The sequence below is a fragment of the Stigmatopora argus genome, chromosome 2 (assembly GCF_051989625.1).
Source record: "Stigmatopora argus isolate UIUO_Sarg chromosome 2, RoL_Sarg_1.0, whole genome shotgun sequence".
NCBI lineage: Eukaryota > Metazoa > Chordata > Actinopteri > Syngnathiformes > Syngnathidae > Stigmatopora > Stigmatopora argus.
In genome coordinates, this window is record NC_135388.1 from 12,019,833 (window position 1) to 12,044,441 (window position 24,609).

Genomic DNA, 24,609 nt, shown 5'->3' on the forward strand with positions numbered 1-24,609 from the left:
CCACTGCAGTCACCACTGGCACTGAAAAGATTAAGAAAATAAAGTAAATCAACGATGAAACTATGGGGGAATTTGCGTCCCCTGGCGATAAATTGCTGTTATGCATGTACAAAGGGCATTAAATCCCAGTAGCACAAGTGCTGTATAATATATACTGTTCACTGGGAATGATAGAAAATACGCTGGTTTATGGATGCTTACTTAATTATTTTAACTTAAAATCAGGAAAATACCTCTTTTGGCTCAATGACAGATTTTATTTTAGAATCCCCCTGCCCCCAGAAAAACGCTCAACATAAGGCAAAAGACATTATGATGGAAGAAAAATAAGTGTACATCACAAGGTATCAATGTACACATTGTAATATGCCATTGCAATGTGTACATTACAACTGGTTCACTAAATCTATTTTTTGGTCCATTTAACTATTTGTCTGCCAATGACAGCAACAGACACCCAAGCCATTTTCACTGCCAACCCTCCCAGTTAAATTGAATTGGACATGTATTGTCGACAATTGCATCCAACAAGACAATTAAGGTCCAATGCCTCAATTTCCTAGCTGGCACACTTCATCTTTTGACAGAAAGATAAATAGAAACTCCATTTGAAACTCACAAAGAATGCCAAAGAAACCCGAAAAGCTAAAACGTTATCTTTGATCAATCGGGATAACTAAATACTCTGATTTCCATATACACATACTTCTTAATCTTAAAAAAAAGTTCATCAACTAGTTTGATGAGAAAATAATGTATAAAAGTAGAAACATTGAATCAAGTCTATTAATTCCATTGTCTAAATTTCTTTCTTTTTAGATATTAGATATGAAAGACAAACTACAATTGATAGAAGGCAGAGTTTCAAAGTGTTCGTGTATGTGCGTACTGAAAAGATGCCACAGGTGACATGCCTATTGAGTTCATGAGCCACTGCTGAGCATATGTGCATTTTAATGCAAATAAAAAGACTTGTTTTACCACAAGATCTTTTTGCAAAAATCGTATATAGTCAACACATGCTCATTCCAATGGGAATTTTTCCCCTACTTATTTTAGGCACAAAATCTCTTATTTAGTAAAAATAGCAGCTAATTCAACTAGCATGAACTGACTGTCTTGAAACATAAAATAACAAAAAAAAGTTTTAAAAAATGCCTTATAACATTAAGACATTTTTATGAGAGATATGAGAAATTCCCTCCATAAGATTTAGGATTTTTGGAATATGAACAAATGGGGAGCTTCTGACAATCAAGAACATTTGACCTTTGATTCTGATCATGAATCACCACATCCAAAAGAGAATGGGAAGGCAGGATGCCACAATCTATAAGACTAGAAATGCAATAATAATTATACAAATAAGACAACACACTGCAGACATTCTATATTTGGCAGTTGAGATGGAAGCAGAAGCCACACAAAAACTACGAGGAATCTAAACCTTGAATTGTAGTAGCTTTCAGGGCTTTCTGGGAATCATTTATATACATCATTATATAGTCAACTTTCATATATGCAAAACCAACCTTACACACTGTACTGTGGCGATTTAATAGTCATTAGAAATACACTTTAAAAATCACAACAAATCTCACATATGTACAGTAGCAGATTAGCACATGGGAGAAAAGATGGCACAACATACACCAAGCTTCATAAAATCTCTCTGCTCCGTCAGACACTTGAAGGATACTCGTTAACATTCTGGATATAGATATCTTTTTAGTTAGTTTCATTCAATTTCGGCAACAAGTACAAATCACTACAAGGCAAGAGAAGTCCTTCCGAGTACAAACATGAATTGGTCAGGCTGATTTAGAAGGCAATGTTAAGTCATGTGAATCTGGTTATGGCTGAAGTGGTGTTTTCTTTCTATTTTGGCATTGTCACTCGTCCAAAGTCACGTCGAACCCAAGTATCCCAGATGTGGGGTGCAGGGTGGGGGGGCTGTCTGGAGTCATGCACGAGTTGGAGAAAGGCAGCAGTCAGTCATCCTCGTTGGGATGTCATGTCAGGCAGAGTGGGCGGTGCAACAGAGCAGCTGCATGAGTTACAGTGAAAAGGCCGAGTCAGACGATCACACAGTGGCAGCCGCTCTTGTCTTTCTCTTTTCTTGTTGGTTCTGGCGACGGTGGACATTCCTGTTCTTGGAACTTTCTGTGAGTTTGGAGCGAGAAAAGTGAAATGTACTTTTATCGGGCCTTCCCGTTTCAATTTCAGAAAAGACGATGAAAAAAAAGACAATCAAAAAGTTTACACGGAAAAAATGTGTGTGATTTGTGTTAAACATTGAACTATGAATACAGGTGTCTGCGTAACATGGCTTCGATTGTCTTTTGCGGCCTGTGCTGTTAAAAATGAAATAAACAAAATAGCAATCTTGTAGCAGTACGACAGAAAATATTATCTCTATATTTATACGGAAATCCCTATATTGGCAGGGCAATAGGAGAAACCACATCGGAGGTAGTGTTGCGAAATAAGTTTCATAAGCGAGTAAAAGATACTTAATATCGATACAGGTATTGGTCCCTGATTGTTGTCAGTAACAATCACATTAATTGTACTCAGTCTTACAGAATAAAGTACAAACCTAATTACTCTAACCAGCTCATGGAAAGCCTGGTCGACGTTCATACGGATTTTGGCTGAAGCTTCCATGTAGGTCACCTTCAATTGTCTGGCCAGCTGCTGGCCCTCTTCTTGGGTTACCTGGTAGGGACGGACAGTGGTAAACAACTATGCACCCCCAAAACACAATCATAAGCAAAGTTGTTGCAGTCTGTCCACTCATTTTTGGACTGGCATATTAATTAACGTAATTATTTACCACCTTTCAGGTAACCATCCTTACTGAAGATACATTTAAAAATAATAATAATAAAACATCAAAATACCTTGTGTGATTAATTTGTGTTAATGCAAAATGTTGTTGTGATTAGTGCAATGAGATAGTGTTAACTTTGACGTGAGATACAGTGTACATAAATATATGTATCCAACTGAATCTATTTAAAAAAGCGCACGTTCTGTCTGTAAAGCTCCTTTTCACCACGCGGGGGTGCCGTCGACTCACAGAGCAGCCATGTGCACCAACACCCAGAAAATAACCGATTTTAGCACAGTTTTCTTCTCATCCTCCCCTCCTGACATTACCATTTCTACAGCTGCTCTTTTATGCTCACATCCTTTTGGCTTGAAACTAGATGCAGCTGCAAGGCTCACTTCTATCTCAAATACGCACATGTGAATGGTGCTGATTGGCTCCTATTATCTCATCAGATGATTACACAAGGGAAGATCTGTCAATCTCTCTGGCTTACTTGTCTCTGTAGTTCCAAGTCGGCTTTGTTCCCCACGAGTATCATCGGGAATTCATCTCTGTCTTTGACTCGCAGAATTTGTCTTTGGAATTTGTAGATTTCTTCGAAGCTGTGAAACACACAACAAAGTGTATTACACTGCCGATGGATGACACATTGTTTGTGCAACCAAGCACATATCCTCAACATGTGTACATGGTGCACGCTAAAGCAGTCCACCCACACAGCCACCAAGTCTAACGGAGGGTCTTGAAAATGTCGGCTCAGAAGAAAAATTGCAGTGCTGAGTACATACGAATAAATACATGTGTTCATTTGTTGCTTTGTTTCAAAGTCTATCGCAGGGTAGCATTCCAGACCACCGGTAAGTTGCACCTAGTAAATCTGGAAAGACTTGACAAGTATGAATGGAGGAAGGAAAGACTGTTTACAACATAAACATTGAAGGAGGTGAGCTGTGGGTTGTGGGGGTGGGAGAGGGAGTGGGGGGTGATTTGAATTGAGTTTTCTTGGACGGCTGGGTGAGAGAACAGTGAAGACAGTGGCTTGTATCAATAATACTAAACCTGTACGAGTTTGTGCGAAATTTGAGCGTGAAAATGCCAGCCTCTTCACATCAGGTTTCCACAAAAAGTCATATTTACTCAAAGGATAAAAAATGAATTTACTATCCAGATGCACTTAATGTGTCTTTCTATTATATCATGCACTCTTGCTATCTGTGTCTGGCTATGCAATTGGGTCAATAAATAACTTTGTGATTCATATTGAATCTCATTCCATCCTAGTGTGTACATAATTAATTAGCTGCTGACTGTTTGTTGTGATAGCTCGTTTAAACACTTCAATGAAGCTGCTCTTTCGTTGAATTATTCCGTGTACCTCCTTATCATGACTTCAAAATCCGAGCAAAGAAACACTCTGAAGGTCTTTTACAACAGGGCTTCACTTAAAGGCTATGTAAACTTATTTTGATGATTTGCTTCTAAATACATGAAATCTGTTTGAAAATATGTGTTATAAACATGGATAAAAGCTGAAAATAAGTGAGTCCTGAAATCGGAGTGATGGGGAGAAACTCTTTTGGTCTGATTTTTCCCAATCACAATAGCATAAAAAAATGTTGTACGTGCGTCACCTGTTGGGTACGTAGGTCACGGAACTCAATGCGAAAGTTGTTGCACACACGTAAGCTACACTGTCGAGGGAGTATAAATAGGCCTTATGAGGGTGTTATTGTGAGGAGTAAACAGTCGTCTACCCACAAAGGAAATGAAGAAGAGGCAAGCACACACTCGTCCGTCATGAGAAGTGTCACTCACCTTCCTCTGTCAGTGACCGAGAAGACAAGCAGGAAGCCCTCCCCTGTCCTCATGTATTGTTCTCTCATGGCTCCGAACTCTTCCTGCCCAGCCGTGTCTAGAACTACACGGCAAGCACACATACATTTTAACATATGACTACAACATGAAGCCTGATAGTTTACATGGGGTTAAAAGCATAGGGAGATTTCTTACTGTCCAGCCTGGCCGCCCTTTCGTCAATCACACATTGCTTGGTATACGAATCCTCAATCGTGGGGTCATAGTCTGTGACAAAGTAGGACTGGAGAACAAAAAGAACAATACAAAAAAATAGAAAAATGAATATCCTCACTACAAGGAAGACGTGACATTGAAAACAAACATTCAAATATGTGTCCTTAGACTTATTTCAAAAGTTTTTGGTTTTGGCTGACCGAGAAATGCGTTTGGGTGCCAAAATCAGACAGAAAGACACAACATCCACACTGTACTTTTTGTTTTTGCTCAAAACATCCCAGACTAAGGTGACGTACGCCATTATTGAAACTCTGCAGGTGAACACACAGTGTTCTTTCAGCCAGGCACCCACTGCTCAGGTTTCAACTTGTGCCACTCACTACTGTATATCAGAGCAAATTTTAAAAAATGTCTTCTACCACATAAACTCATAAATTCATTCACAATTATTTTGCAAGTACGAATAATGTTAACAATCCATATTAGTTATCATAATTTAATATTAAACAAATTTAAAGCTACGACTGACCACCCTTCAGAACTATATATGAAATTCTTGCGTGCGAGTCTGAAGAACAGCTCCTGTCTTAAAAAAAACTACTAATTGGTTACTACTATCATACTACACCACTGTATGTTTCTAATAGTAACTTTGAGTTCTATATTATGGAATTGTACTCTCATACTGAGAGCGCGTAAAATATTTGGCCTCTATCATGTTATTAAAAAACCTAACCCAAAGAAGAAGCAGTACATCTTTACTCCTCACTCTCCACTCAGACTGTGGCCTGCAAGTATCAAGGCCTAAGTCGCATCCTTTCACCACTGTTCAATAATTCATCTTCGGTACTGTGTCCAACAGTGTGCTTCATTGAATGCCTTCAAACGACGAAACTGAAAGTGAATGAAAGTGATGAGTGAGAGATTTAAAAAAAATGCTGCCTGTGTTTTTCCCCTCTTAATTATTGTTCTGTCATCCTCAGGCAGCGCTATGAAGCAAATCACCTCAAGCTCTTCGTTCAGTTTAGCCTCGGTCATGTCGAACAGGGTGGGTGTGAAGGGGATGCAACGTGACTCACAAAGGGTACTGATAACTAAAGGCTGAGTCATGTCCAGTAACATCATCACCTGTCATACCTTCCTGGACAATGTGATCAGAAGCAACCCAAAAGTGATAAAAGTATGACTCAACAATTCACCCACCATTCGTGTCACATTTCCCACCATGAAAGCAATGACATTGTACATTCTCTGTTACTTTGCTAACTGAAACTTTTCAAGGACAGGTGGGCTAGAACCAAACATTTTATAACTTGTCTTAACTCTCTTTCTGGCAAAAAAAATTGTTAGGTATGACTGAATAGTGCGAGTAAAGAACGGATGTTTCTGTTTGGTATTTGTGCTTGAGCCATCTATGAACATGAATAGTGTAAGTGGGAGAAAACGCAATGACATGCGTGTGTTGAGAGTGCTTTTACTTTAATGTCATATGATCTAAATAGGCAATTGTTAAGTGCAATGACTCAACGAGGATAACTTCCTACAGTCAAGTCCCCTTGACATCTTTCAGTGTTAATAAGGGCACAGAGAGGCCGAGACATTCCAAGAATTCCAATTTCCATGGAAACACTGCACAGCTGTCATTAAGACAAATCATGTTCACAATAGAATATAGTAGGAATATAAATAAATAAATCCCCAGGCAGAAATAACGATAGGCCATTTGTGATGAAATTATTTGAAGAAATGGATCAAGATCATGAATCGTTATCTGTTAAGGTTGGGTCTTGTCACACATTTAATTACATGCAACAGCCTGTAGCAAGGCCATTTCAGTATTGCAGTAATTCAGTTTAAACTCTAGGAAGCACAATGTGAAGATGTAGCATAAAAAAGTAAGAGAAAGATAAATAAAACGTCTGTGATGTGTCTTGTAATTTTGAAAGCAACCATTTGTTCAGTGCTGACATCACCATCTTAGTATTTGTATTGAGGTTCACAGGGATTGTTAATAGCTTAAAGCTATAAGTAAAATAAAGAGCTCTTATTAACATACATATTGGATAGATTCCCCCATCAAGGAATATTCTGCAGGCCAGCTTCAATGTTAGTTGCAATGGCAGCTTTGTAGGAAGGAAACTCCACCTCTGCAGCGGGCCAAGTGGCAATGATGTCACAGACAGCATGTTCTGAGACCCCACCTACATACAAAGTCCAAACCTGTCACTCTATTTGCCTACAGCATTCTGGTGCTCCACTCATACACACACACACATGCACACACACACACACCAGTGCACCACCCCAACGTGCACAAACACGCAAACACATACTCGCTCTCACCAGGAAAACAATAAAGACCTCACTTAAATATAAGAATAGTTAGAGTGGGTGGTCCAAAAGAGATTATTGAGGCATATATTTTATATCAGCGTTAGCCTTACTAATTGTGGCTTACAGATGAACAGGAGAGTCAGGAAACACCCAGGAAATATGAGTAACTTCATACTTTTAATGTGTGAGCTCCCGTTCACCTTTTTTGACTTTGACTTACCATTCAGGACTAAAAATATGCATACTATGATCGATATAGGACTGAGAGAGTGGTACATTGTGCATTTCAAACTAACACACTTAGAATTTCAGTCTACTAACTTAAATCATATGTTGATGACATGATGAGTTGATTCCAAAACAATAGTATTAACCTATTTGTTTCTCTTTGCTGCTTTGATGCTTAAGGGTTACCAATGACAGTTATAAATATGACAGTAACCACAAACATACAACAGTGCAACATCTTGCAGCACTTCAGAATCTGCAGGCCAGGTTTGTTTTTCTGGGCTGTTAGAATCATATCATGAGGAAATAAATTCTGTCCGTTGAAACTGCTGGTTGCCAGGCATAGGGAAAAGGCAAGCCAGGGCAATATGTGTGGGTGTTTAATCAACATCATGCCAGCAGTATGTACCCACTTCCTTTCCATCAAATAGCTTTACAGACATTAAAAGTAGATCACTTTCTATCACTTCCAAATAATTTTTGTCAGGTTAGATTTTTTTGGTTGAGAGAATCACCTATACTCAAAACCTATTCAACAACAACATAGTTTACCTGACATTTTTAAAACAATTGTACACGACTTTTTTTTTAAATAATAGATTTTTGTATTTTTATTGTTGTATAATTTAGCATCACTGACTGGTCACAAATGTTCTATTCCCAATGTGTAGCCACTAAATTTGACATTTAAATCAACAGTTGCACATTGTGTTGAAAACCTCAGAGGATTGGTAGTCATACAAAATTTCTCTGCATAATTTCTGCCCCAAGACACATCACAAGTCTCTGTTCTATGGATGAAGCATCCTAGAACACACCGCAATTGCAGGTCAGCAGTCAGCACTTAACATGGATTTTCTCTAATCTTGTCACTTTCCTAAGGTCACAAGTCCTGCATCCCATCACTAAACTTTTCATTTGCGGGTTGTTAAAAGTGCTTTCTTTATGCACTGTGTGAAGAACAGTGAAAGCACTAAGATGCACAAACACACACACGAATGCAATCTAAATACAGCTGTGGGTGTAAAAAGAGTTGTTTTGTTCTTTTTGCTTCATCATTTTGAGAAGAACATCATGCTTTTTTGGAAAAGGTCACATTCTAACATTCAAGCTGATTAATTTTACTTTTTAATTCAAGCATTCAGAATCACCAGACACGTTAAAATATTTCAGGGTGAAAAAAAAACTATGAATAAAAGGAGACTTGATTAATCTTTGGTGAGGTATCTTGAAAGAGATTAGAGATTACAAAATGGTCCTCTGTAAAAAAAATTGTGAGCAGCTCACAAAAATGTACTGGCAATCAATAAAATGCAAATTAAAAACCCATAAAACAAAAGATCCAAGAAGACCAATTAAACAATATGTTGTTATTTTCTCAAAAATGCAACTTTTCAGAATCATCACAGATCACAGGGAACATTTTTCCGCACTATCAAATGTTACTACAGTGACACACACTATGGTGTCTAGCTGTAGTAGTAAATTGGTACAGTGGCAGAAACCAGGACGCAAGTAGTATCTATGAAAGAAATCATGTCAAAAGTTTAGAATCATTTTAGACTTCACTAGGACTTGATCCCGGCCCAAAAAAATCACACATGATTGTGGAAGTGGGTGGGGGTGCTGATCAAAGCCTGACAACCTCAGGCCAATGAAGAAGGAGGACCCATAAAAATCCCCCTCAAAAAAGTTCTCCAACATATTGGACATTATGTATACTTTGTCTTAAAAGAGGCAAAATGGCTTGATGATCCACCTTTTTTGTGCTTACAACGGCATGGATAGGGGCCCACCGACGATGGGAATAGATAGGGCCCAAAATGTGTTACTATGTTCCTGATCCCACTAAAAGTAACATTGTCCATTTTTGGCATCATCGGGTAAGGCAATTTCATTAGATGTTGCAAATGCTTGAGCCTCATCTATGTAAAGTCATCTATAAACCATTCACTGTACCATTTTGCAGTGCGATACCAACTGAAATAACAGAATTAAATATGAACGTAATAAACACACGACAGTGCCATGACATGTAATTTCACTTTCACATTGCATAATCAAAAATTTGTGTAAGCTGTTTTGTTTCCTGTGAGAGCGCTTGAAGTGAAACACAGTGGTGAAAGAGTGAGAATGAAGGGACTGTAGAGGATGGGAGCTCCCCACAACATAGAAAGGGAGAGCAAAAGAACAAGGAGGGGAGGGGATCTGCTTTAACTTCCGTTGGAAAGGCCCACTTTTCCCATGAGCTCATACAGAATAGAAAGGTCACTTATTCAATACACATGGAGAGAAAGGGAGCGCACAATGTGTCTGCTGGCTCAAAGAGCCCCTTGGGAACATTTTGTTAAAAGTGGAGAGGCAACTTAAAGACAGCTCGCACTGCTGGAGAAAATGAAGCTATCATTGACCTGGATGAATGATCAAGAGGCATGTTAGCAATTTCATTGGATGTTTACAGCGGGATAGCGGTAAAAGCCCAGTCTCCACTTGATGTGCAACTCAATGAACCCGAGCACGAAAGTGACAAGCTCGCTTCCATCTAATGTGCGGATCAATAATCTCTGGCTTTATTCACTGCCTTGTCCTCAGATGACGGCAAGTCGATATTTGGCCCCATCAGACTAAAGAGAGGCCTTACCCAGACATGGTATGAACATTGTGATAAGGTCCAAGAACAAAGCTTTTTATCAAAAGAAAGGTGCTGTTTAGTTCGGAAAGACTGGTTCAGTGATTCACCTGCTGTTACCCAATTGTCTGACAGCATAAAGGGAAACCAAAACAATATTCATTGATGTATTCCAGTCAACTATAATTCCCAGGATGTGCCAAGTTGAGATGGGAATAGTTTAGCAACTTCCAGTATGATAAGAATACAAATCCTGTGTACAGTACTAGCTTATTAACAGTGGTGTCCTAAGATAAGCTTGAATTAGTGAACATCATTGTTACTCAAAATACCATATGCTGGTAGTTCTTTTGAAGGAGGATCAAGCAAAAATGAAATAATATTACGATATTCGTGTTTTTATATTGTCAGGATATCATGATGAGGCCCAAAGATCCTAAATTCTGTTCATTATTAGAAAGCAAATTGCCTCACTTTGAAAACCGAAAGAGCATTTTAATGTTACTATACAGTGGCACCTTGACATACGATCGTAATCCGTTCCGAGACTGAGATCGTATGATGAGCTTTTTTTTGTTCCACGACAACGCACTCGTAAACGGAACAAACAAATTTAAATTAACTTGGATTAATATATACAGACACACTCAAACATACGTTTAATGTAACTTTACACAAAACTGAATTCTAATTTTGTTTTAATCTTTTTTTTACCTTCGTTCTCTTCGGGTTAGTTGTTTGCCACGCCTCCACCCTCACGTTCGCTATCGATGGGCTGTTGTACTACGTATTCCCTTCAAAATATTCCGAAAATGATGCACACAAATGTCCTCACAGTAGGATAACCCACGACCACTTGCCAACGAGAAATAGTCTTGTAGTACATTTTAGCGATCGGTCCGCTGCTCATAAGAACCGGCTCGCAACTCCCTCGTTGTCATAGCTCTGGTCGCAACCGCTTTGAACGGCGCCTATGAGAGAGAGTTGCGACCAGAAATATTACAAAGAGGGAATTGCGAGGCAGTGCCGCTGGATGTTCTTATGAGCAGCGAATGAGAAGTAATATAATACTCCTCATATTAGATAATAATAACAACAAATGCAACAGCTGAGCTTACCCACATATTGATTGTGGGTAATGAAGTTTTATTCTGAGAAAGAGTGCCATTGCCTATCGGCGTTGTGTGCACGAGTATACTTCATTACCCAGAAAGCCCTCTTTTTTGCCCGCGCATGTGCGTTGTGCGTTTCCTGGTCGATGCATAGGAGAAACTCGTCTGAATTAATTGTTCAGTGCTCATAGATATTGTTATACACGAAAGAAATGTGGTAAAAAAAGACAGTGCGGTACAATGATAAACAGCCTCTCATGTCATGGCCACCTGGCTTGGTCGCATCTCAAAATTTTAATTGTATCGCGAGCGAATTATGCGATCGAAATTTTCGTCGTACCACGAAAATGTCGTATGACGAGCGGTCGTATGACGAGGTACGACTGTAATGGTAAAAAGCATCTGTCACATATCCTGAGATCATATATTAAATCAACTCAATTTATCTACTGGAACATTTTTATGAATACTTAAGTGATTCACGTGTACTTTTTCTGCTACATTGTTGAACATAGCACTGATGTATTGTACAAATCAACTGTGTAAAGTGTGGAATGTGAAACCAACTGGCTGGAGAAAAGAGAAGAAAGCACAGGATAAACAACCCACTAAGTGAGCCAACCCCCGGGTCTACTCTGACCCCTGGCATTATAACTTCAATCGTGCAGTTAAATATCAGCCTGTGCTACCATCTGAAGACTTTTGAACTCCATCAAATGTGCCGAATCAAAGAGGTGACATTTAAAGGCTCTTTTCCTATATGGATTGACGGTCTTAAAGCAACCATGAATACTGGTCAACGCAAATAATTTCTTTATTTACAGTTCATTTGTGCATTATTCGGAATGAAAAATAATGAATGTGTGATTCTTAAGTATGACGCAAAGACCCCCAACTATGTGAACAGCCCTTATTGTTCTTATTGATCATGTGAACTCACTTATAAGTTGGCCTCCTCTGATTGAAGCCTACTCTAGTGTGTCAAAACATTATCAATGCAGCTTCCACATGTGTACATGTGTATGTAGTCTAATTCTGTCACGGTCTTCGTGACTGTACTCTACAAAATGGACACACTCACGAGGGTCGCTTTTGTTTCAAAATTGTTCTGTATGTTTGTCTTATTTTGCATTTTTTTGTCATTTGTGCCCCTTGTAACGATGAAGCAATTTGATTTTGTAAAGCTTTTGCATACTGTAACGGCTACTGCAAAGTTGGTTATTTTATGCTATGTACATTATTTGTGCTGTTTGTGCTCAATTAGAGGGTTCAGTAAAATGGGAAACAACTTATATAACTTGTATACCTCCTTTTTGTATAATTAAAGTCAGATTCTGTTTCTTTTCCATTAGTGCCATATTTGGGTCCGTATCTAGTCCTTGTTTGTAACGTTTGTTCTACTAAATCAGATATTTGCAATATTTGCAGGGAAGTACTGTTCATCTGAGGATCATTCTTCAAGGTGTGTCATTTTCTGCCAAAATGTATTCTGCCACATAATCATTACAGGCATGGCCTGACATGGCAAAGTATCTGGGGCAACTCAAAGAAATCAAATCAGAAACACAGCAAGGCTAGTCTTGTGTGCAAAATGGTTGCAATATTTTTAACACATGCAAGTCAAAGGGTGAAGCAGTTGGTACTTAAACCAGTACATAGGAAAGAATCCTTTTTTTAATACTGCTCTTAGAGGGATTCTTTCGAATCTGCAACTGAAGTGGCTATTTAAAAAAAAAAGTACCTTACAAAGACAGTTGATTACACAGATATACAAACAAACTAAAAACGGTTATGATCATACTTGACATCAATTAAAATAATCAAATTTGGAGGATCGGTTAAATAATGATGCCAATCAGTCTCATCTCATTCAGTGACGCTTAGCACATTTAATTTGAGGGACTGTAGGAGTGAATGAAATGCACAATCCACAAGAACAAATCGCCAGAGGGGAGAAAATGGCACAACGAAAAGAGGGACGCCCAGTGAGACTGACGAGTGCTGGCATGTTCCTGGCAAGTGTAAAAACTTGTTAGCAAGCCAGCTGAGATCTGCATTGCAGAAAAGCTTAAGGAATCTCGGGAAAGTAATGAAATCAAAATAATACTAAAATAATAAAAATAATGCATCAAAGAAAAAAAACTTGACAGTACAAACACAAATTAAGGAATAGTATTCTTTCAAAGTGCTTTTTGTCTGAATTTTGGAGGTTTTGTTTTCACTGAAACTATATAGAGCTAAATTAAATGTTAGCACTGGGTGAAGATATGTATAAATTGATGTAAAAAACAAATACTAGTTGATCCCGGTTGTCATCTATGTTTCGAGTTTGCCAGGAATGCTTTGAGGTCAGATCTTTTCAGCGCCAAGTGGGATATTTCCGACTTCCCCAGTGGTGCAGAACGCCACATAAGTCCTGAAAAGTTCCAACATTAGCAAGCCTTTCAAACCACATGTGCCACAAACAAGTGCCTCTTCCTGGAGTGGTCTTAGCTTTTGATGACACGTTCCAGAAGAGGGTAGTCTAAAGTTTTACTCAAAACTGCAAAGAGGAATCAAAGGGTACAAGGGCCACTTTGACATTCTTTACATTTATTTTTTTATTACATGCTAAAAACGAACACATAAAATGCATCTTGTACTCTCTATCCTCACGATGGTCACGGTGGTGCTGGAGCCTATCCTGGCTAACTACAGGCAGGAAACAGTGGTTGCAGGCCACACGCAGAGCACATATTGACAAACAACCATTCGAACTCACAATCATAATTCAGTATTTAGAGCAAGGGTGTCAAACTCGGGTTGGTTCGCGGGCCGCATTAACGTCAACTCGGTTTCATGTGGGCCGGACCATTTTAGATATAATATTTAGATTTTTTTAATAAATTAAAATCCCTGAATATTCAGTTTTTATAGATCTAAAACAATGTTTATTTCAGCTTTTTTTATATATATATTTTTAGATTTTACAAAATGATTTTTGAACTAAAAACAGAGAAAAAAATGATTAAAAAATTACAATTATTGATTTAAAAGGGGGAAAATCAGGAAATGTAATATACATCTATACTCTTCATTTTAATTTGATCCTAAAACAGAAAGTTGGCACTCATGATTTACTTTCTCGGGCCGCACAAAATGATGCGGCAGGCCAGATTTGGCCCCTGGGCCGCCACTTTGACACCAGTGATTTAGTGTCCACTCAGCCTACAATGGATGTTTTTGGAATATGGAAAGCCAGAGTACCCCAAGGAAACCCATGCAGGGACGGAGAGATGCAAGGTCGGATTGAACCGTCAATCTTCCAATTGTGAGGCGGACATGCAAAACACTTTCCACCGTGCCGCCCATTGCCTAAAATTGTGTGAATAATCAACTTGTTAGCATACAAAGCAAGCTTTAGTCTATAGCGAGCATCACCACGTGTCATGTCAAAAAAAAAGCAAAACAGTTGTTTAGTTACCATGAACTGGCGTGTGCAAATCGACATTTTTACCTCGTGTTTTCCGGCATCAGCTGTTGCAGAGGACGCACAAGCGTGTGCAGTTGCTACACCTTTTAAATCACAATAACAGTCACGCGACAGCTGTTTAAGTGACTCAAGCCAACTCAAATATTTAAGTTCACAGCGGTGCCACACACAATGTTTGTCTCTCAGCAGGACAACAAAAGCTCTCAAGTTAAAAAAAAACTTCCTCTATCTGTGTGTTCCTGTTACCTAAATTAATTGTTTGAATTGTTTTCTGATGACTTCCCCAAATGATTAAAAAATATTTGTGGGCTACATCAACAGTTCGTTGGGACAGTGAGTCATGCTGTATTGTCACCTGTTGAGAAGTTGTATGCTCCCATGCCATACCTCCCCCTTATGGACACCAGGTGATCCACAAGTCCACTCGGAGACATTGCGCATGAGACAATGCCAAATGTCTACAAGCCTAACATGAGGCTTTGGAAATAGGCACCAATACGTAAAGAAGAAGGAAATAAAGAAAGAAACATTTATGCTGACAAGTCAGAGCCTAACTCACTGAATAAGAGAGTACTCCGAGATTGGCCGCCAGCTAGTTAGTATTTGCTGGCAAACATTAGCACATTCTTTATTAACTAAAAATTGAAAATTTAGTGATTTTAATTTACTTTGACTATGCAAAAAAGCGCTCATGTCCGCTTTTCCTGGCCGGAATTGCTTCCAGACAACTCATTCACTCCCAGATGTCCCTGTTAACATGGATGTTGGACTGCTATAGCCGTCAAGGTCAGTGAATAAGTAAAATGACTCACAATCTAATGGTTAATATATATTGTTGCCATGATTCTGTGTCTGCCAAAGGAGCTGTGAGCGGTATTAAGGATGACATCAGGAGAATCAGATTGGGTTCTTAGTAAGTGCTTTTTTTCTGGTAAAGCAATGACATCATTGCTACATTGGGCTTTTCTGTCAATGACCTCATCTTGATTTTTTTTTCTCAAATGAAATAAACTGATTTCAAGATAAGACCCGCAGCACAGGGATCGAGAGGTTATCACGACAGTCTCACAGTTCTGAGATCGAGGGTTTGATCCCCGGTGGGATCCAACCTCCCTCTGGGGTGTTTAGATGTTCTCCCTGTGTCTGCATGGGTCTTCTTTGGGTACTACGGTTTCCTCCCACATTCCAAAAACATGTGCGGTCGGCTGGTTGACCACTCTAAATTCTCCTTAGGTATGAGTGTTAGCGTGAATGGTTGTTTGTCTCCTTGTGCCCTTTGATTTGTGGGCAACCAATTCAGGGTGTCCCTTTGCCTACTACTGCCCATAGCTGGCTAGAAAAGAGTCTAGGACCCACGTGACCCTTGTGAAGATGAGAGGAACAGAAAATGAATGGGATTAAACTTTGATAAGTGGTACGAAAAATGAATGAAAAAGGATAAGAACTGGAATGTTAGCTCATTTTGGTAAAGGCAATAAAGCGATCCAGACTCAATTGGCAGCAACCAAATTAAAAAGAAACTGAACTAGTGGATAAACCTAAACCGAGTTGAATCTTTATGAATGATTTTGACTGCAGAAAGAAATCAACGTGTTGAAGCTCTATTAGAATACTGATAAAATAAACACTAGTTTTCCCATGTGAGAAGGCTGTACATATACTGAGTGTTCCATTCTGAACTTGTTGGGGGTGAGAAGCTAAAATAAGCAACATGTCATTTTCCCATCGCCCGAGTTGTTACGACTGTGCAATGACTGCGAGATGAGACACCTGATACTGTTGCCAGTTATTCTGAAACAGACAGATGTGTGAACACCAAACAATTGCCAAAACAACACACAGCCGCCCGTCGCCTCATCTGTCTGTCTGACTGTGAGGCTCAGTGACCGGAAAACACTGTGATAGCACAGCGTTGCGAACTTCCAGTCTAAAATATGTATGTTAGTTGCTGTCAAGTGATAATTTTGAATTTTTAGGTGTTAGTATTTGTGCAAATTAAATGATTCAATATGAAAAGTGAGCTAATATTTTATTTATATATATATATATATATATACATATTTATATATATTTACATATATATTTATATATATATATATATATATATATATATATATATATATATATATATAAATAAAGTCAATTCTTTCCATCACTTCATAAACTTGGTTATTCTTATAATTAAATTGAACCAAATTGGCAAAACTATTCTGTCGTGTGTCACATTTAGAAGACAAGCATTTATTGTGACTTTAAGTGCATTACTACACAAACTTGGGTTTCTTCAACAGGAGAATTGTTAATTAGAAAATGATCCATTGCAATATTGCCCCTCCCCATAGATTCTGGAAATCCATAATTAATCAATACACGAGTCTTCATATCTTGAGTTTGACTTCTATGAACATGTTCTTTCCAATGCTGTTCTAAACTGAGACTAATATGTTGCAATAGCTACAAGGACAATCCATCTTCAATTAGATGTACATGTGTAGTACCTAAAGACTATTATGAATGTTGAATACATGTGTGTTGGTATTGTAGCATGTTCACAGTGTCTTTCCTCTCTGGATACTCATTAGTTTCTCATTATCTTGCAGTAAAAGGAGCGACCAGCTAGTCTCTTGAGCGTTACCAGATGAGTGGGAGTGTCTTTATAGTTCCTGAACTCCCTTTCGTGTGTGCATTCCTTTGGTATGCACCATGGCAATTTGCCAGATTCATGTAGATTACCTCAGTACCAGGAATGTTTAGTCGCCCAAGTAGATCCACTCGTATTCCCAAATTTGAAAAGGAAGTATTAAAATAAATACTCATGTCACAGATTATACACGGTGGACAAGTGGTTAGCGTGTTGGCATCACAGTTTTGAGATTGAGGCTTCGATTCCAGGTTCGTACCTTCCTGTGTGGAGTTTGCATGTTCTCTCTGGGCTTCCAGGGGTTTCCTTTGAGTACTCTGGTTTCCTTTCACATCCCCCAAAAACATGCATGCTAGGCTGGTTGACCACACTAAATTGCCCCTAGTTTTGAGTGTGAGCGGTAACGGTTGTCCATCTCCCTGTGACTTGCGATTGGCTGGCCACCAATTCAGGGTATCCCTTGCCTCGTTCCCATAGTTGGCTAGGATATGATCCAGAAGGCCCCATGACCCTTGTGAGGATAAGGGGGCAATGAATGAAAAATGAATGAATGTTTATACAACTCAGCACTAACATGAATGCCGTAGAGTCATTAAAAGCAAATTGATAAATATGCAAAATGCTTTTTAGATCACAAGATGCAAGCATGCTGCAACTTAATATCCAGCCAGCTTGAGCACTCACTTTAGATGTGATGTACGGTACAAGACTCGAAGCACTCTGAACAGTATTCAAGAGAGGCTGAAAAGAAATACTTCAATCAATGTGAAATTGGACAATTATAATTGAGGTCATTGATCATTATCTATGATTGCAGTTGTTGAAACCCACAAAAAGAAGAGGCTGAGAGATATTATATTTTTGAGCACCTGATTGCCTACTTCAGTAGTTGTTATTTGGTGGACCAACTGATGTAGAAACACCAAAAGGGGGTCACAATAATGTACATGTTTTTTTTTCCCACAGAATTTTTTTTGAGCAAGTGCAGTCGTGGATATATTTCAACTACTCACCCCATCTTCTTAAACTCTATCAACGTATTCCTACCATAGGAGTTTAAGTATTAATTCCAGTGTACCATAATAGGGAAGTGTCTATACAAAAAATAGGAAGTTGAACATGAGTTTGTGTAGTTTTTTTTGTATGTACACTGTAAAAAGTTAGTTAATAGTAGATAGGATAATGGTATGAATAAATAGTTTTATAACAGTATATAATATTTAATGATACTTGAAATAATAGTTTATTACATACTTAAACTCAAAGTTAATAAATACACTCTTAAATTGTCTAGAAATGTGGACTAATCACGAGCACAATGATAAAGTACATTTCTAAATAAGCTGAAGTCACAAGATATTTTGGAGAATAACTTCGCCTCACTATCAGGCTTGTATTTTCACGACAAATCAACAGGTGACCTCCCCCTGAGTTAAACACTTGCATGTCTTCATAGCTCACAAGAAAAACACGAAAACAGGCAATGGACACATTTTAAAGCCAAAATACCTTATTGTGGTCCAATGTGCTACGACAGAGAAACATTTGTGACTTCCTGTAGATGAATAAATGTGGTCCTCGACTAGGGTATATAAATGGGCTTCCTAGCACTCTAAGCAGTATGACATGTGACAGTATCACTAGCCCAGAAGAAAAGATAATAGGCCCATGTGGAGTAGTTTCGCATGAAATGTTTCCTTTGTTTCATTGTTTCGCCTTTCCTCTCCATGCCCAAGAAGGGTTTATTCTTTGTATTGATCTTGTTTTAAATCTTTACACTATTTCTGGTATAATATTCACAGTCATTGAGTGAACAGCTAGTAGCTTAGAAGTGTCTTCTGAATCTAATGAAACAACGCATAATACTTCCTTACACGCATTGAACTATGCTGGAACCTTAAAATCTGAATTCTCTGGTGATGCAATTTAGATGTCAACCAACATTTCCTGGAAAGACACTCTCAGGAGTCCAATAAAGTTCAAAGCGTCATCATTTGACTCTCACAAGATTTGCAGTCATACCATGTCAGATGACCAAATAAATTGATTTTCTCTTTTGTGCACCACAACAAAATTTTCATAATGATGGTAAGGAGGTCAACAGTAAACCTTTAGCATAGGTTATTTACATTTCAATTACTACACTGTAGACAATTTTAATTCTGCCAAGCTGATTCAATATCAAACAGTGGTGAGCCATTTTGACAAACATTAAGTTAAAAATTGAAAAAAAATCAGTTAAACTTTGTAAAACCACATTAATATTTGAAATCCAATCCAAATAGGCTAAGTAATCGTTTTTTAGCTCCAAATCAGATATTCAAGTTCATACAAATTTTGTGAAAATGGACAAAGCCATAAGGCATGTTTGCATTATTAATACTCCAGATAAATTTAGAGTATAATTTATTTGAAATATACCACAAAAATGCAACACGTTTATTTAATTCCACAAATTATATTGTTTAAATTTTCATTCATTCATTTTCCGAACATGCCTCGAAAATATTCAATTCAGATCAAACAACATTCATTTTTAACATTAAAAAAAGTATCCAAGTGCCATCAATACACAACTAGACTACCCCACATGCATTCTCCAATGTGAGTCACATTTTCCGTACTTAGAAGCACCCTCACATTAAAGAACGCATTGCTTTCCACGTTTATTATATGACTCAGTAGTATGTCATCCCAGCGCTATCTCAGCTCAAGACAACTGGTTGGTATGCGGGAAAACAAAGGCCCGACCACTCAATAGCTGCGAGGGAAAGCCATTTTTTTAAAAAAAATCTCTGCCTCAGCAGTAGCCATCTTTTTTTCCTCTCTGACTGGGGCGTGGCATCCAACACTCAAAAAGTAGTAGTAATCTTGTTTACTTATTATATCACATTGAGCGATTGCATCAGGATCCAGACTCATTACATTTGTTCCACTGTTAAATTAACTTATGGCAGGCACTGTTGGGTTCATTTGGCATTGTATTTAACTCATTGGTTGCCATTCAGCCATCATGGCTGGCAGTTATTCGGTTTATTTATCAAACATTTAGGGAATTATATAAGTAACTTTTTCATAACTATGGGTCAAATCTTTTTTTTCTAGTAAGCCTTATTTTTACATCAGATACAAATATACCATAAATCTCACCCATTTGAAGAGTGGCAATTTAGTGACATTTTTTCTGCCTGTTGTGTCCGTTTTGAAGACAGGAGAAGAAACTACATCTTTAAAAACTTTAACATGTTAGAAAAATTAAACCAATAAAGTGCATGAGGAAATGTGTGTTAAATACTTCATATTTTTGGCAAAACGTTAAACACCCTGCCAAGACTCACACCCACGTGCCACTGATTCAGGAAGCAGGTCAAATGTTTCCACCCAAATCTAAGGGGTCTTACATGCAGCAGTAGCTGTGTGACTTCCTTTGCCAAAGGGCTAGATTCCACATGGCCCACGACCATTAGCATCATCCCACCGAGACTGACCCAGACCCCTCCCACCCAAACTCTGCGTAATTCTCGGGGAAAGCCTCGACTTCACGAGCAGCTGTTAGGTCACCTCCCCTGGCGGGAAAGCTCGGAAGAGGTTGGACGCTTCCTCATGCTGTCAACATCTCCTCGTCCTTCACTTTTACAGCGTCGTTTACGACTGAGGAGCACGAGGGCGGATGAACTGATCCCAAACATTCACTGAGATCCAAACCTCAAGCCTGTCACACTCTGTTTAGTGTACTTCTCAAATGATATCATGAGAGAAATCTTTGGGGGATAGTGTCAGACCGTGTTTTTAATGTGCTGACATGATAAGCTTTTGGATTTAATAACTGCATGACACGATGACAAGTTATTTTTTCTTTAATGCATTGGAATAATAAAATCTCCATTGTACTCAAAACTGTTTTGATTTACGATTTTTTTTCTTCATGTCATATGGACAAGGCAAAACAAAAACAAAAAAATCCTAATATGTTCAACTTAATACATGTTCTGTATTCATTTGTTTTCTGGCCCGCTTTATCCACATTAGGCTCACGAGGGGTGCTGGAGCCTATCAGAGCTGACTTCGGACCAGAGGCGGTGGACACCCGAAATGAGTGGCCAGCCAATCCCAGGGGACCTGTTCTGTAATTTTTCTATGTTTTTGGTAATGGCAACACAACATGGCTGACAACCAATTGGTTTTGTATTGAAATATATAGTGTTACACACATATTTGGTGATTAGCTAATCTGGACCCCAAGAATCTGGGCCAGCGCTATCTGATCCCCTTTTAGTTGGTATGCAGTTAATGAGCTTTTTGAACCCTCATTAGGCACAACCCCCCCACACACACACACCAACACACATTCACCAGAAGCTTTTCACCCCCACCCTGAAACGTGTGCCAGCCCACCATTGTCTGACAGCGTGGAGACATGCAGCTGCCTGCCGTCTAGGGCCCTCGGAAGCAAGATACACATTGAAAACACACACTGCAAAGGGCAAAGTTGGTCATATTGTGCGTGTGTTTTGGGGAATGGTGGGGGCAACTAAAGGGCCATGATAAAGGGCCACGAAGGTCAAAGCAAGACGGCTTAAGTTTGCAAAGTCTTGAAATGCAAGCAGTGGGGGGTGGGGGCCTGGGGGGGGTTCTAATTAACACAATTTCGTAGCATGTTTACTCCTGTTATCATTGGAGTGGTGGGTGGTCTCCAGAACCATGATTCACTTTATGGAAGTCACCTGAGTTCCAAAGTTAATCACCTTTTCTTGTACATTTTGTGCCACTCGTTGCTTACTTGCAATCAGTCAACCAAGTTAATTTACCCCTCCTGTGTGCTGGAACATATTTCTCATGTGATTTAGCTGTGAACATTTTTTCTTCTCTCTGGCTGCTGCCATGATGCTCTTCTTGCGCTTTGGGTCAATGAGGTAACTTTAGGCCAACTATTTATTGCCTTGGTGAAAATGGCCATTTTTGCATCTCTGTATGCAGTAGATAAGTCAAGCCTTTGTACTTAGCTTGAGTTTTTGTTTCAAATCTGGGGGGGAAAAGATAGAGGTACGGTGTATTTGTCTTATGTTATTGTTAGTTTATTACGATTTTTTGGTAAATGCTACATTATTACATGTTTGTATATTAATATTTTTTTCTTTGCAAGATGACCATGCATTATACAAGTAGAATAAAAGAGCAACACTGATGTGTGTAAGAGTTATTCAAAATTGTATAACACGAAAATGGTGGTGTTTTGAGCAGCTGGAACAGATTATTGCCCATTCATTTCATTAAAATGGAGAAACCTAATTTGATATCAATTGACTGATTTATGGTGTTGGTCACTGGTCAAATTAGGTACAACTGTATTTTGTGCACAGAAATCATTGGCATTTTTTATCAATGATTTCATCCGCCTTGCCTTTAAATGAGTAAATCAACAAGTTATCAAAAGGGATTTTCCTCTTATAATTAACTCAATACATCTTGGACGCTATCCTTTGGAGTTGAATGAGTACTTTCTACTTTAACCACAGCATTTTTTAGATATATGAGTATATCTGCCCTTCTACTTATGTGAGAGTAGTTTTGCAACCTATGCTTAAAATCAACTTCCTCTTCTCTTCTCACACGCGCAGTGAAAAGTAGGCGATTAGATGTCTCACGCATCGACGAATTGCAATTGACAGGCAGAAGATCCAAAATAAGCATAAGAATTCCAGCAAAGCTGGTCAAGTTGCCGCAGGCCTTGCAAAGTAGCGGCCAAAAAAAAGCCCCCCAGAAACGCCCCGGTGCCCGCTTTACGGTGCTCACTCCGGCCTCTCTCCGTGTTTTGGGCACCCAAAGACGAGAAAGGGAGTGCAGTCCGACTGACCTGAATAAACTGGATCGTCAGGGCCGATTTGCCCACACCGCCGCCTCCGACCACGACCAACCGGTACTTCTCCTGCACCGAGCCATCCTTCCAGCCTGCCATCGAAGACACTTCGCCGCCACCAAGCCCGACTTTTCTCCTCGTCAACCGGGGAGGCCTTACGCAGTCTGGGAAGAGAGGGGAGAGGGAGCCCCCGCCAGAAAAATGCCGAAACGGGCTCGAACGGTGGCGTGGAAGAGCACGGAGGAGTCCCGGAGCTGCTATGGGCGCCGGTCCATAAGTGTGGCCGCGTTTAAAGCTCGACAACACTGCCCCTGACTGACTGACTGACTGACTGACTGACTGACTGACTGACTGGCTGACTGGCTGCCTCGGCGTCTGCCTGCGACGCTCAACAAGATGTGGACGCCGGAGAAGTGATCGTCAGCGGGTGTAGCTCCAAAGTCTGTCGCTAGGGGCGCCCGTGTGCACTACGCACACTCTCACGCGCACTTGCTCTCTGGCGCGCGTGCGCGTGGACTCCTGCAGCCTTGTCCTCTCCTGAGACTAATGTCACGCACTCACATTCCAATACACAAACAACAACCTGCACACTAAATTCTTCAGGTGGGAGGGAAAGAATGGGCTAAAAAATATCACATTTAATTTAAGTCAAAGTAAAAAAAAGACTTAAATACTAAAAGGGAAAAAAGGGACCAAGCAGACATTTGAATGTTTCTTTCTAAATGCAGGAGTGGTTGTCTGTGCGTGTGCCCTACGACTGACTGGCGACCAGTCAAGGGTGGACAAGTTGTTAGCGTGTCGGCCTCAGAAATTGAGGGTTCCATCCCAGGTTGATCCTCACTGTGTGGCGTTTTGGATGTTCTCCCTGGGCTTGCATGGGTTTCCTAACACATCCCAAATCATGTAGAGTAGGCTGGTTGAACACTCTAAATTGGCCCTATGTATGAGTAGCTATTTGGTACAAATGCCTTATTAATTTTACCATCAAGTCATGATGCCAAGTTACAGTGCCAAAATAAATATCTCACTTGTTTGTGATTTGTCTTTTGAGCTTAGTAACACAAGGTGAGGCATACGGCTGGGCACAAGCAATGATGCAGGGTTGCTGACAAGCTTCCCGGCACGCAGCTGGGTCTCGCGTAGCAGCTGCCAACATTGGATTCATTATAGTCTACTACAATTCTGCCAAGGGTCCGCTGAATTTCTAGCATTGCTTCCAGGGTCACAGCAAATAAGATACAGCCATCCCATCGATGAAATACAGCTAAAAACAAACAAAGATCTAGACATGCAGCAGTGGCATTTAATTAAATATTGCCTAACTTAATTCAAATATGTACTTGCTATATAGACATATATACTGTATGCAAAAGCTGATATCAGGTTTTTTATAAAGGATCCTACACAAGTATATAATTATGTGTTGTGCATAATGAAATCATTCAAATATAGATAGAATATTAAAA

The 24,609-nt window shown here is 39.3% G+C and overlaps 1 protein-coding gene across 1 annotated transcript; it reads right to left on the reverse strand.

Annotated features, from left to right (window-relative positions):
* Positions 1–1,375: 1,375 nt before the first annotated feature.
* On the reverse strand, positions 1,376–23,563 carry rras2 (RAS related 2). The gene is made up of 6 exons (XM_077589439.1): positions 23,141–23,563; positions 4,847–4,934; positions 4,652–4,754; positions 3,330–3,438; positions 2,600–2,718; positions 1,376–2,163 (listed from the first exon to the last, which is right to left on the reverse strand). Exons 1-6 carry the CDS (start codon positions 23,240–23,242, stop codon positions 2,076–2,078), a joined length of 609 nt encoding a protein of 202 aa, XP_077445565.1. The 5' UTR covers positions 23,243–23,563; the 3' UTR covers positions 1,376–2,075.
* Between the last annotated feature and the right edge of the window lie 1,046 nt (positions 23,564–24,609).